The 15,070-nt window shown below is 40.4% G+C and overlaps 1 protein-coding gene across 4 annotated transcripts in view; it reads left to right on the top strand.

Annotated features, from left to right (window-relative positions):
• Positions 1-15,070, top strand: part of MAGI3 (membrane associated guanylate kinase, WW and PDZ domain containing 3) — a 141,471-nt gene that overhangs the window by 67,429 nt on the left and 58,972 nt on the right. For all 4 annotated transcript variants that reach the window (XM_035122261.2, XM_060277153.1, XM_060277154.1 and 1 more), the window contains exons 3-7: positions 1,631-1,750; positions 4,973-5,182; positions 9,926-10,100; positions 12,564-12,643; positions 13,468-13,525. In XM_035122261.2, coding sequence (XP_034978152.2) covers positions 1,631-1,750; positions 4,973-5,182; positions 9,926-10,100; positions 12,564-12,643; positions 13,468-13,525 — 643 coding nt within the window. The remainder of the gene's footprint in view (positions 1-1,630; positions 1,751-4,972; positions 5,183-9,925; positions 10,101-12,563; positions 12,644-13,467; positions 13,526-15,070) is intronic.

A 15,070-nucleotide genomic window follows, 5' to 3' on the forward strand; every position in this document is an offset into this window, starting at 1 on the left:
TTCTTTGGTGTCATTTCTAGAAGGTGTTGTAAGTCTTCATAGAATTGGTCAATTTCACTTTCTTCAGCACCGGTAGTTGGTGCATAAACTTGGATTACTGTGATGTTAAAAGGTCTGCCTTGGATTCGTATCGAGATCATTCTGTCATTTTTGAGATTGCATCCCATTACAGCTTTTGCCACTCCTTTGTTGACTATGAGGGCCACTCCATTTCTTCTACAGGATTCTTGCCCACAGTAGTAGATATGATAGTCACCCGAACTGAATTCGCCCATTCCCTTCCATTTTAGTTCACTGATGCCCAGGATGTCGATATTTATTCTTGTCATTTCATTTTTGACCACATCCAGCTTACCTCCACTCATGGTTCTTACATTCCAGGTTCCTATGCAATATTTTTCTTTACAGCATCGGACTTTCCTTTCGCTTCCAGGCATATCCGCAACTGAGCGTCCTTTCGGCTTTGGCCCAGCCGCTTCATCAGCTCTAAATCTACTTGTACTTGTCCTCCGCTCTTCCTCAGTAGCATGTTGGACGCCTTCCGACCTGAGGGGCTCATCTTCCAGCGTCATAACTTTTATATGCCTGTTGTCTTTGTCCATGGAGTTTTCTTGGCAGGGATACTGGAGTGGCTTGCCAGTTCCTTCTCCAGGTGGATCACGTTGGCAAGCCATGGCATAGTTTGTAACTATGGTTTACTGTGAAAGGCAAACCAGGCTACTGTGTTCAGCATTTTTGTTTTTTGTTTTTACTTTCAGTTATATAAAAAACTGTTTTAAAAATCGTTCAAAAGCTTAGTTGGATTCTTAGCTGATAGTAAGGTAAAGGTAAAGGTATCCCTGACCATTAAGTCCAGTCATGGACGACTCTGGGGTTTTAATGCTCATCTCGCTTTACTGGCTGAGGGAGCCGGTGTTTGTCCGCCTACAGCTTCCAGGTCATGTGGCCAGCATGACTAAGCTGCTTCTGGCGAACCAGAGCAGCGCACGGAAATGCCATTTACCTTCCCGCCGGAGCGGTACCTATTTAACTACTTGCACTTTGACGTGCTTTCAAACTGCTAGGTGGGCAGCAGCTGGGACCGAACAACAGGAGCTCACCTCATCACTGGGATTCGAACCGCCAACCTTCTGATCAGCAAACCCTAGGCTCTGTAGTTTAGACCACAGCGCCACCTGTGTCCCCTTAGCTGATAGTAGTCAATTGCAAATTCCTTCAGTGCACCAGCAGCTGAATTCAAATGTGTATGGCCCCCTAGGCTAAAGTAGTTGGCAATCCCTGTTCTCAAGGGAGAGTTTGTAGAGAGAGAAGTGCATTAGTGCTAAAAGGTGAAAAAATATTCAAATAGCTATTTTTTTTAATGCACGCATGCATTTCATAGCAGTAGATTGCATAAAATCATGTTGGTTCTTTTGTTAAAATATATTAATGCTACATAATTTATTGCCCTAGTTTCACAAACTAGAGTGCTTTTGAATGAGAATTTTCTGATTATGATCTTGCTGAGGCGACAGCCTTGTATGCAGCATAAATTATTATTTTTTGTCAAGTTCTGGTACAAGCAGAGTGTTTTGTAAACCAACAGTGCTAGGAAATTTTACAGCTGTTCTTCCTCCTTTCTGTCCCCTAGGCACTACAAGAGCTCCCAGAGATGGGGAGGTCCCTGGGGTGGACTATAATTTTATACCTGTTGAACAATTTAAGGCACTAGAAGAAAGTGGAGCCTTGCTAGAAAGTGGAACATATGATGGTATGTTAAAAAACTTAAAATCAATTCACCAGCTTGATTCACATATTTTGTCAGATGCAATAATATATTATTTTGTTTACAGATTAATTCTTCCATGACAAATCCTGTTTTTATATGTTAATATTACAGTTATTTTATATTCCTGAGGAATGAATTTTGTTTTTTTTTAAGTACAGTTAATTTAGATTATTAAAAACAAGCCCCCCCTTAAATAAGTTTGATTCTCCAGTTTCCAAGGAGAAAACATGGTTTGAGAGTCTAGATTTCTACAGGGTGATTGGTACCAATTCCTCTCTCCTGTGCTTGCAGGCACCTCTGTAAATGACAAATATAATGGTACACTGAAGTTAACCTATTCTGCCCTTGCTCTTAGCCATGAGTACTACTGTCATTCAATGATGCTTTTCTGCATCACTATTAAGAATAGGGCAGATCTGATAAAATGTGGTGCTGACTTTCCTAATGTAGAGACAGAGAATGCTACAGCCAGGCACCCAGAAATGACAAAGTATATTGTTGCAGAGTTAGGAAAATAATCTAATCCTAAATGTCAGGGAGAACAAAATCTAGCATGTGGTTTAAAAGGGGCTTCTCAGTTTTTTAGCATGTTCACTGGCCTGGTTTGAATGAGAGACACATGAGACTTTTGCTGTGTGCTCTGCCTTCATGCTGACCATCACCCCCTTGACATGCCATGAAGTTTTCAATTAACCACAGGTACCTGTTATGTGCAAACTGGGAAACTACAACTCCAAGGTTTGGAACATGCCAAGATCTTAAGCCATGTTTCTGAAGTTGGTTTAAGATCTGACTTATTCTGAAACAGGTAACCATAGTTTGGACATAATGGGAAAATAGTGTTAATTTAAGATCTCCATATATCAAGCTGAGAAAGGAAGGAAGGTAATTGTGCCCCCAGCACAAGGCTTGTTCATGTCTTGTTTATTAAGCAGAGATATAATATGAATGCAGCAACTAAGTGTACTCTCTTGGTTTTTTTGGTTTTGCTTTATGAGTGTGGTATATTTGCGTATGCACAAATAGAGCAGTTACACTTAATTTGAAAACTGGTCTTAAACTCTTAAGCTGCCTTTTAAACTCTTAAATGTTTAAAGAATCCTCTAAATTTAAGACACTGATTTTGTGTAAATATTTGTACTGATTATTCTTTTTAAGCTTCATAAATTGGCTTCCTTTTCAACATTTTTCTAAATGACATTTTCTAATCAGGTAACAGCATTTGCCAAAACATTAACTTTCTCTGCCTTGCCAGCACTATTTTGCCTTGCCAGCATAAGCTGATAATGACATTTGGTATGGATTTCTAAAATATTTTGCAAGGGCAAAATGCTTAGTTTCAAAACGTAGCTGGAGTCCTGGCAATCTCTTCTGTATTACACAAAATTCCCACATTCAAATCATATGATTAATTAAGGACTGAAAGCAGTTTGTTTAAATTTTTGTTCCAGGGCACTTGTTTTATTGGAAAATACTGCCAGAATCCCTCAAGTGAGGCAGCATGTTAAAATAGAAGTATTTTAGGTGTAATTCAATATTCAGCTAATAGCTTTATTTGGAGAACATGCTGCCATTTGAAAGCATGGGACTAAACTTCCAACAGTGTAATATCGCCTTTGTGTAAATTGCTGTTACATATTACTCCATAAAAATAAATTTGCTCTTGACTTCACTTTGCCAAAAATTGCAGATTGTTCCAGATCAGTTAATTATCATGTGCTGTGTGTTAAAATGAAATTGGTTTTCATTTTCATTGTTGCTCTTGCAGGTCTCATTCTGGGACATTAGTGAATACAAAGTAAAATAACAAGTCCCTTATTTGTTAGGAGGCCCATATAGAGCAACCACTTTTGGTTTCCTACTTACTCTGTTGGTATGTTTGAAAATTATAGTATATCACCATTCATGGCGACTTCATGCAAAGTAGAATATGCTACTTAATCTCTGTATTCTATAGAAACACACAAGTACTTAGACAATTAAAGATATAGACAATTGAAGTTTATAGCCTACCTCTAGCTTTTAAGCATATTGGGGAGGAGCTTCTATTAGAACAGGGGTGGGGGATGCTTTTCCCCTGGAGGCCCACATTCCTTTGGGGGTAACCTGTCAGGGACCCTCAAGCCAACAGTGGGAAGGACCACAGTCAAAATAGAGCATGTTCACTACCCTCCTCTCACATACACGCACACTGCCCCATTGATCCATTCACAGCCACATATAAGCAAACCCCATCAACCATGGGGACTCCAGTGGGTACAATCTTTCTATATTTAAAGTGAGGGTATCACCCCACTTCATGTGTAGAGGTCAAGATTGCCTCACTATGCTTGTCTAACTGTATAGAGTCCCATAGCAAATGCAAAAAGTGTTTGACATATACATCGTCAAATCTCTGTAAATACACATCAGGGAGCTTTGGCCCAATCAGGATTCCAAGGTATATATATATAGATGTTCAAAATCGGGAGTATGTCATCCACACAATTTCCTGCGGAAAACAATGGTGTACACCAGCATCAATCATGCCTGTAAAGTGACCATTATGAAAACATGTCTGAAAAACTTGGTACACAGAAGCTTATTAAAACTCACATTTTTTATTTCAGATTATTATTTCTAATTCATGTCATGATTTTTAAGGAGACAGTCTTTTTTGAATACAGTGGTACCTCGGTTTATGAACACAATTGGTTCCGGAAGTCTGTTCATAAACTGAAGCGTTCATAAACTGAAGCGAACTTTCCCATTGAAAGTAATGGAAAGTGGATTAATCCGTTCCAGACAGTCCGCGGAGTACTTAAACTGAAGCGTTCATAAACTGAAGCAAACTTTCCCATTGAAAGTAATGGAAAATGAATTAATCCGTTCCAGATGGGTCCGCAGCGTTCATAAACCGAAAATTCATAAACCGAGGTGTTCATAAACCAAGGTTACACTGTATTATATGTAAGTAATTGTAGAGCTTATAATACCCCCACAGAAACCTTGGTTAACACCCTAAACTGAGATTATATGCAAGCAAATTATATTAATTAAATATAAATTATATAAATTTGCTGAGCTTTAGACTAGTGATGAAGTTAAAATTTGGCAATTAATGCTGAATGAGGTGCCTACCTCTGAAAAAGAATGCCTCAGAAATCCTTATTATAATTTCTAATTAATGTTCATATGCTTTATTTCTTATATATACAAAAAAAGGAAATTTCTATGGTACCCCTAAACCTCCAGCTGAGCCAAGCCCATTTCAACCAGATCCAGTAGACCAAGTGCTTTTTGATAATGATTTTGATCCAGAATCTCAAAGAAAAAGAACCACTTCAGTCAGCAAAATGGAAAAAATGGACAGTTCATTTCCTGAAGAAGAGGAGGAGGAAGAAAAGGAAGCAGTTAATGGTAATGGAGGCACAGGTCAGTACATTTCAATATTTAAACATCAAATTAAATTCAGTGCTTTTATCTGTAGTTTTCTCTATTTAATTTTTATTTGTATAAGCTCACCTGTTCCTATAACACAGGGCAATTTATACATGAAATTAGCATTGGGGAATCTGTGGCCCTCCATATGATGCTCAATTACCACTGCTGTCATGCTGGCTAGAGTTGATGGTAGCTGGAGCCCAACAACATCTGGAGGATCACATGTTCCCCATTCCTAAAAGCCCAGAGTCCAAAAGTATATGAAGGGGAAATGACCAGGGGATAGGGCTGGGCGATAACTACTTTCCAACATTGTAATATACCACCAGCTAAACATTGTGGTATGGTGGTATATCACAGTGCTGGAAAGGAGGTGGGAAGGAAGAAGGTAGTTGCCGGTCACCGTGTGCAGCTTCTGCCTCTTCCAAAGCGCCTCCTCCAGTGCCCACCGTCACCTGTGTCAAAGCAGCGGCGAATGAGGCAGGTGCGCAAACAGAGCACCCACCTTGCTGCTGACTCGTGCGAGCCAGTGGCAGGTCGGGGGCTCTGTAAAACTGCTTGGCTGAGGCAAGGACAGCGATGCGCTCCTCAGCCAAGCAGTTTACAGAAGCGAGAGAGGAACAAGCTGTACCGGCGCCTCACTGGTGCACATTCTTTCTCCCTCTGCGGTGATATGAGGGCAGAGTGTGGTGACTTCTCAGTGGTACATCATGGATGAAACTACCACCTGTCCCGAATCCCTCTGTCTCCAGCGCCCAGCTGCAGCTTGTTTCTCCTTCGGTGTGCTGGTAGCAGAGGGACACAGGAGGTGGTAGTTTCATCCATGATGTACCACTGAGTGAAGCCATCATTGGCAGTCTGCCCTTCATACTGGACCTGGGTGATATACGGATATCGCCTACCAGGAGCAGGGGCTGGTTTGAAAAGGATTCTTCCCTAAACAGTATAGTTTGCCCCATGATCCAAATCTTCATCCTGTCTTACTCTGTTTTTAGCTCAATTATATTGCAAACAAGCATGCAAACAAACAAACAAATAGGGATCTGGTTGTTTTATCCTGAGCTTGCTTAATGTTTCCAGCTTGCCATGTTACTTGGGGTAGTATTTTACTCTTAAGAATCGTGAACCATGTAATCACTTTTATTCTTTACAATCATAGCTGCCATTGGTGAGTACAGTGATACATCAGTTCTTGAACAAAATCCGTTCCAGAAGTCCGTTCAGCTTCCGAAACGTTTGAAAACTGAGGCGTGGATTCCCATTGGTTGTAGTAGCTTCTTGCACTCAGCAGAAGCTGCGTCACATGTTTGGGTTCCGAAAAATGTTCAGAAACGGAAGCATTTACTTCCGGGTTTTTGGCATTCGAGAACCGAAATGTATGACAATAGAGGTGTTCGGGAACTGAGGTTCCACTGTAACACTTTTGTAATTGAGGAGTTTGCTTAAAAAGATGGGCAAAGTAATAATTCTTTGTGGGACCCAAACTTCAGATATCACGGCCAAATTATGTTTTGTTACCATGTGTACATTCTGTCTCCCTTGTGCATGCTGTTTTCCTCTATTTTGTAAAATGTAGTAACCATGGCTTGCCATGGTATGTGAGCCCACAGCATGTTATTGACAGTCAGATGTTTGGCCATGATATCTGAATTGAACCAATTATTCTTGGTTGCAGGGTTTGAGTTAAGAACTTGACCACAAATACATTTGAATGAAGTCTCATTTAATTTACTGAAAGTAATTTGTGACACTTTTCTGGTTGCAAACTTTTTTCCCCTTTTTGAAGAGAAAAATAACTCAGTATTGACATTCTCTTGGAATTTCAAGCTACAAAACTACTAACATGGCGATGCTCACATGTCTCATAGAATCATGGAATTATAGGGTTGGAAGGGACCCTGAGGGTCATCTAGTTCAACCCCCTGCAATGCAGGAAATCATAATTTAGTGTGATGTGAATGAGCTGCAATGAGCCTTAGGTTTTAAATAATCCATAGTTAATGTAAATCGTAGTTCGTCCATTCAGATGAAATGACAGACTATGGTTAAACAAAAGCAGAAGTGAAAACTTCAAATGTGTCTTTCTTCAGAGTTGCTGTGAAGCAGGAAGCTTTCTGTGGCTTGCTCATGTCTATTTGTAAGGCAGTCATATCTTTAAAGTAGTGATACACCCCCAGAGGTTTTCCCAATCATTTCTCGGGATCTTAGATACAGCAAGGAGAGACTCTATTTTTTCCTTGTAGGTCTCTTGGAAGTTGTAGGACTGCCAGAAAATAATATCTAGAGTGACTTGCAGTGATCATTCCACATGCACCTTTGTTTGCAAGTCTTCTTTAGTCTTTAATTTTCAAGACATGAATCAGATTATTTTAAAGAGCATAAGATGACCTTGAAGTAGCATTGCGATGTAGCTTCCGAGCTATAAAAGCTTTGGGCCTTGATTTACTGAGTTCATTAAAGCATAGACATCCCAAACTCTGTATTTAAAGCCGCATCATTGTTTAAGGCACGGGTGTCAAACACAAGGCCCGCGGGCCAAATCTGGCCCGCGAGACCTCGTCATGTGGCCCGCGTAGCCGCTGAAGGGGGGAGGGTCAGACTGAGCCCTTCCGCGGACTCCTGTCCGTCCGCAGCCGCCGGCCGTCGCCAGGGCTCGGCGCGCGGGAGTGCGTTGTGAGCACCCAAAAAGCCTCTGGAGCGAGGGGAGGGGAGCGGGGAGGGAGATGGCGGGCGCATGCGCCTGGGTCGATCGAGCCATATTGGATATGAGGCAGTGAGCGGAGCACCGGTGAGCCTTGCCCGAGCCCCGGCAGCGGCGCGTTTTGCTGTGTGCGCGGCAAGGCTTTTTTCCGGCTCCTGAAGTTTGATGCGGGAGACGGCGAGGGAGGGCGGTATCAGCAGCAGCCAGGCGAGCAGGAGGAGCGCAGCGCTAGGGGAGGAGGAGCGGCGAGCGCTTCGCTCAGATGTGCAGCCGGGAGACGCCATCTCCGCCTCCGCCGCAGCAGTACGAGCGCCAACTCCGCGCGTGCTTCTCGCGCTCCGTGCAAGTTCCCACAACGCAGAAGAAAGGCGCTCTGTGCCCTCGCACCTCCGGGCCCGAAAGGAGGTGCCTGCCCGCCTGCCGTTTCCCTTCGCATTTGTTTTCCTGCTGTACTTGTAAAAAGTTCATAGGCGCAGACCACTGGAAGGTGCTCCTTCCACCAAATTTCACTCCGCGGAGCCCCTTTGCCAGTGCTATTGATGCCTCCTCCTGTGGGACTCTTCTTTCAGAAAAATTAAAAAAAAGTTAATGCCTTGTGTTTGCCTTATGTGTAATAAACAGTGTTTGGCAATATTTGTATTTTTTTTTAAAAAAAATACTGTCTGTTACCAAAAATCATTTTTTAATAAATTGTACAATAATTGTACATTTGAATATCTACTTGCCATTATTCTGACTATGTTTCTGCTTTAAGAGCTAGTTATTACTTACATTATTACAAAAAACAGTAATAATTGAATGCAGTGACAATAATTTATGATAATAAAGAGCGGACACATAGTCCTACAGATACAACCGGCCCTTTGAGGGTGACCAAACTGCTGATGCGGCCCCCAATGAATTTGAGATTGACACCCCTGGTTTAAGGGTATGCTAGAGCTTTAGAGTCCAAATTTACTCCATCTGCTAGGTAACACATGCATGTTATGAGATGCATCCTAGGGCACCTGGAGCGGTATCCAATCCCCTCATTCCATTAGTGCAAGCTTTTACACTTGCACAATGGAATCTCTCTCCCCCCCCCTCTCCAGGCACACCCTGCACCCTCTCCAAATCTGCTCTAGAGGGTTTGGATTGTGCAAGGAGAGGAAATGAGGAGGGGAGTTTCATTGCACAAGTAAAATCCTTATTTTAGTGGAATAAGAGAGCACTGCTTCAGATACAAACTTTATAGTTTACATGGGTACATAATGTGAAACTGTTTGCAGATCACTGGCAAACAACATTGGGAGAGGGAATAACAATTTCTAAAGGAACAGCACTTGGCAGAAATAGATATATGAAGTCTCTGCATGTAGCTTTGGTTTCTCATCTGCTGCCTGGATCTTGATTAGCCTAGTCATCCTTGGAACTTCGATTTTGCAGACATGCAAAATGAGGAACTTGTAAGAAAATATTTGTAAAATAAGACAATACTTGAAAATACCTATGTTGGTTTATAGCCCTGCACTGTTCATCTTTAGAAGTAAATTTAAAAAGTTAAATTTCCAAATAGGGCATGGCATCCAGTTTTTACTGTCTTAAAGGGTAAATTTACCAAATCCTTTGATATTCTCCTGCATAAGTCAGAAGTCAGACTTCCACACATCTGAATATAGTATCCAAAGTTTGGGCCAGAGGCCTTGCTAAATGTACCAGCTGATAAACGGGAGAACTTAAATAATTGACATTTCCTTCATTATGATCATGTACCATGTTTGGATACATGTGAGAGAGAACATGCACATTTTCTAATAAGACAGTGAAAATATTATATGGTAAAAGGAAATGCAATGATAGATCTAGTTGGTCATATCTGCAGTATGGAGATTTCAGGTATATAAAGTTTGCAGTAGCAAATTACATGGGATAACAATATGGATTAAATTTTATGTTTGACATCTGCTTTATAACCAAGGCAAGAAGGTGTCTTTGTGTGCAAGTCAGCATGAAGATATGACAAAACTAACACGTTTCCTTTTGAACAATTGTAGAAAACAAAGAAAGACATTCAGATTCTTCTGACTGGATGAAGCCTGTTCCTAGTTACAGTCAGACAAGTAGTTCAATGGATTTCAGAAACTATTTATCAAGGGAAGAAAACCTAGAGCCTCTACCCAAGAACTGGGAAATGGCATACACAGACACAGGCATGATCTACTTCATTGAGTGAGTACAAGTTTGGTACGGCTGTGTGCAATTTAGGATTGATTGAAGTAACTGAAGGTTTTTTTGTTTGTTTAAGAGGATATTATTTTTGCCAGTTAATTTGCTTGTTAAAGTTACAAGTTAGGGCAGCGTTTCTCAACCGCTGTTCCGCTGGCTGGTGTGCTGCGATGTGCAGCGACGAGAAGGGCGATTTGCATTGTCACGTGCCTGGCGGCTGCCAATACAAAACACTGACCCGCCGGAAAGCAATATTTCTCCTCCTCTTTCCCAAAGCTCAGTGCAAACGAGCCTGGCGGCCGCCAATACACGACACTGACCCGCCGGAAAGCAATATTTGGCAAGTGTTTCTTACAGTCATAATTATAATATAGGGCGGCACAGAGTTAAATTTTTTAACTTTTTTAATGGTGGTGTGCCTCGTGATTTTTTTCACGGAACAAGTGTGCCGTGGCCCAAAAAAGGTTGAGAAACACTGAGTTAGGGCATAGTCCTGAATTCCTCCCCCTGCTGATGGTGCCTTGTAGAGCAGATGGGCCACTACCACACCCACAACCCTACTACTCATGGAAACCCAAATGTAGGGGGGGATGATTAGTCCCAGTAGGGGATGATCCCTGCATACGGGCACAGTGATTAGTCCCCTATTGGGCATGATGCTATTATATGATGGCAGTGAAACCGACTCAAGACCCAGCAGAATCTGAGAGAACTCAGCCTCGTTTTAGGACTTTCCATTGGCCCCTTCCATTGGACCGCCCATGGGTTCAGTGGCTGACAAGAGGGAGAACTGGGCAAAGAGACACCTCTATCTAATCCAGGCCCCCCTCCCCCAGTTTAGATTAAGGGAGACTTGGATTTTTATGCCCATGCCCCAAGAGATAATGTTGCCATGTTCTAATACGAAAGTTAATTTGAAGGAAAGGTCAATTGTGCTGCATTTTTCTATGATAAGGACATTTTCTCTCTCTCTCTTTGAAAAATGCATTTCCCAAAATTGAAGGTCTATGTAGATTGTTCAGGACAAGCTTCCTTTTATAGGAGGCATCTCCGTAAATATCCGTATTTAAATATGTGACAAGTTAATCAGTGAAACTTACAAAAATAATTTTAAGCTTTCATTCTTAAAGTTTATCTTCTTAGTACAAGTATTAACCTGTCTGCCAATTTAGAGATAGTAAGGTCACGATAGAGATAGTATTAGATAGAGATAGATTAGAGATAGTAAGGGATGCGGGTGGCGCTGTGGGTTAAATCACAGAGCCTAGGGCTTGCCGATCAGAAGGTCAGTGGTTCGAATCCCCACGACGAGGTGAGCTTCTGTTGCTCGGTCCCTGCTCCTGCCAACCTAGCAGTTCGAAAGCACGTCAAAGTGCAAGTAGATAGATAGGTACCGTTCCGGCGGGAAGGTAAACAGCGTTTCCGTGTGCTCTGGTTCGCCAGAAGTGGCTTTGTCATTCTGGCCACATGACCCGGAAGCTGTACGCTGGCTCCCTCGGCCAATAAGCAAGATGAACGCCGCAACCCCAGAGTCATCTGCGACTGGACCTAATGGTCAGTGGTCCCTTTACCTTTAAGGTCACCCAAGATCTTGCATATGGCCCTCAGTTATGTACATATTTTGAGAACACAGTGCTGCATTTTGAAAAATAGATCTCTATCTTTTCTGGCCTTTATGGTATATAATTGCACCATTCCATATCTTAAATGGTACAAGAGATTATGAATCTTTACATAGGTATAAGTTCTTAAAAGCAAGCAGAATAGAGTATATTTTTATGTCTATTTCCAAGAGAGCCAGAAGGGACATGTGTATTTTTGTTTCAGTAGGTCTGTTTGTTCTCTGCTGAACTTACACATACACCCACACAGTTTCATGGAACCACTAGATTCATCATGCATTGAATGCTGAGTTACCAGCATTTTTTGACAACTGTAACCTAGGTTAACCTTCACACAAAAGATGCCTGCTGTTTTGTAGTAATAACAGCATGAACTGTGACCATGAAACATAAACCTGAAACAATTTGTGGCTGATTATTATTTCATTCTTACTTCACAACTATACAAAAGAACATGATTCAAACATGTCAAAATGTATCATTTTTCCTCTTTGGCGTCTTCATCACCAATAACATTGGTGGTATTTTTCAAACAATTACAAAACACAGTTGCATTTTGCAGTTAGTTTTCTATTTTGGAATATTTGTATAAGTGGGAATTAATTGCTTAGGAATCTTTTACCCCCACAAAACCTATCTTCATACAAGCTCCAGTTTCACAAATGGAGCAACTGTGTGCCATGGATCTTTTGCTCTCAGTTAGCACTTTGCTGTGAGGGATATTGCCTATGTGATTGCATATTTGTGTAACCCACAGCCACATTAGACTGCATAATAGGGAATAATCTGTATGTGATGGGGACTTTTGTAAACAATCTTTAACTAGATCCTTTGTGTCCCACAGTCACAACACCAAAACTACCACCTGGCTGGATCCTCGCCTTTGTAAAAAAGCCAAAGCTCCTGAAGACTGTGAAGATGGAGGTGAGAAACTCAGAATCTTGTTTCTTACATAGGGTTCAGTTCAGCTCTGGTTGAAATTGCAAAAGTACTATTGGTTTTAATGCCCATACAAAGTAAACTGCACATTTGAATATAATTTGTCAGAAAAAGTTATCTTACCCACAAATTAAAACTATCTAGCAACTTGGTTCTAGCTAATCATCCCAGTGTGTAATAAGAGAAGGCTGTGAAAAACCTGGGCTTCAGAGCATTGATGCAGTTCTGTGTAGTCTCAGGCATTACGGATATGTACAAAGATAATCCAGGTACAATAAAAGGAGCTACATCATTTTCTAACTCAAGCTTAGTCCTGAAGGCAAAGGCAGAACTGGTTAGTTGATTGTTAACACCTTTGGCAACATCAGAGGGAAGTGGTAATGTAGCAGCTGTGTTTACCTCCTCCATTAATATAAATGCAACATTTTCTAGCATAAAAGGATGGCATACAAGTGAAATGTGTAGGCAGGAGGTACATGAGGGTGGCCTTATGTCATGATAAATAATTTTAAAGCGAGACTACAAGAACTGCTTTTGTTCTAGAATGAGGGTTTTTTTTAATCCTACAATGAAATTTGTGAGGAAATGCAGCATGCCCAGCCACAGTTATTTCAGTATTTGCAAGTAAGAAATATGAGAAATAGATCTGCAATACGAAATCCCATTGGATAAATGGAAGTATATAAGGCAAAAATAAATAAACAAGTCTCAGCAAACTATTGGTATTTAAATGTAAATATAATCTATAATTAATTAATCAATCAATCAATCTATAATTAATAAACTCCATTGTTCTTTTCCAATTACAGAGCTTCCATATGGTTGGGAGAAAATAGAAGATCCTCAGTATGGAACATACTACGTTGAGTAAGTTTTCTCACGCTTCTTCATAGCTCAATTTTATGATCTCATGGAGAAACATAGCACAATATGTAAATAAGTGCAAAGTTCTACTTTTTGTTTAATAATAATAATAATAATAATAATAAATTTGTTATTTCTACCCCACCCATCTGGCTGGGTTTCCCCAGCCATTCTGGGTAGCTTTCAAAATAACATTAAAAACAGAATAAAACTTCAAACATTAAAAACTTCCCTAAGTTTTATTGTGCTTAAAAACCATGATTAGGAGGCCAATATTTAGTTAATGTATCCACGTATCTCCCAGAAGAATCAAGTAACATCTGCACATACATAGTATGCATTTGTGTTCCATAGATGGATACATACATTCCTACAGCAAGTGAAGCAATAGTGTGTTCTTAGCTTTCTGTCCATGACTGAGTGCCTGCTTTGTTTTGTTTTTTTAACAAATACCCTACTTTGTCAATAGTACTACAAAGGACAGAGATGGGAAACTTCCAGTGTGGGGGCTAAATTGTTTATTTGGTTTAGTTTATTTAAAGGCATTTCTAAACTGCTTGTTATTTAAATATCTCTGAATGGTCTACAAAAATATAGCAAAAGCAATATTGGAAAAACAAAGACAGTTAAGAAGGATACCCTAGATTTTGGCATTGAAAGCCACTCAAAAATCAAGCAAGAATTACAGGGTTGCTTCAATACATCTGAAACTCTCCAAAGCACATTTTGATTCTCTGAAACATGATCTTTCTCAAAATAGCTTAAATATCTCTTATAACTATCCTTATACGTTAGTTCTGCATGTTTCTATTTAAATACAAAATACTACACCTTACTATCTTGCAATGGTTATACAACAAGCAGCCTGGATAAAGCATGGCTTATTTTAGCACAGATCGTGAGATGCTTTTATTGTGTCCTTGATTCAATATCTCCACTGCACTGTAAATAACAAACAAAAATCAAAGCTAGATGACGTATTAGGACTACCCAGGTCACTCTTCCTCAGCACTTAATGCCCGGTTTTAAAGTAATCTGTTCTGGAAAATTGATTCTGAGTTTTATGTAGAAATGCTGGCATTTTAGTCTTATTACAGTTAATATTTCCTCCTCAAGCTCTAGTTTGACTTCCTTATAAAAGTGCTCCTCTATAACAGTATTCAGGATAATTAGAGGCTACTTTATTTCATACAGGAAAAGGAAATGTGTTTTCCGTAATATGTCCTATGTTTAGAAGTGCAGGTGTGAGTCCGGAAGGTTCTAAAGTTTGAGCAGAGACCAATTTTTGGAGGAAGATTAGTGTCTGATAAATTGAATTATTGCACTAATTATTGCACTGTACTTCAGAGAATACCAGAAGGCCTTCCATGATAGAGAGATAAGAGTGTGTGTATGTGTGATTTAAAAATGAAATTGCTAGCAGTATTATTAATATAAACACAGAGCACACATAGAAAGCTGCTTTGTGCTAAATCAGACCATTGGTCCATCTAGCTCAGTATTGTCTACACTGACTGGCAGTCAGTCAACAGCCAACATTGGCATAAC

This window comes from Zootoca vivipara, chromosome 7 (genome assembly GCF_963506605.1).
Source record: "Zootoca vivipara chromosome 7, rZooViv1.1, whole genome shotgun sequence".
Classification (NCBI taxonomy): Eukaryota; Metazoa; Chordata; class Lepidosauria; order Squamata; family Lacertidae; genus Zootoca; species Zootoca vivipara.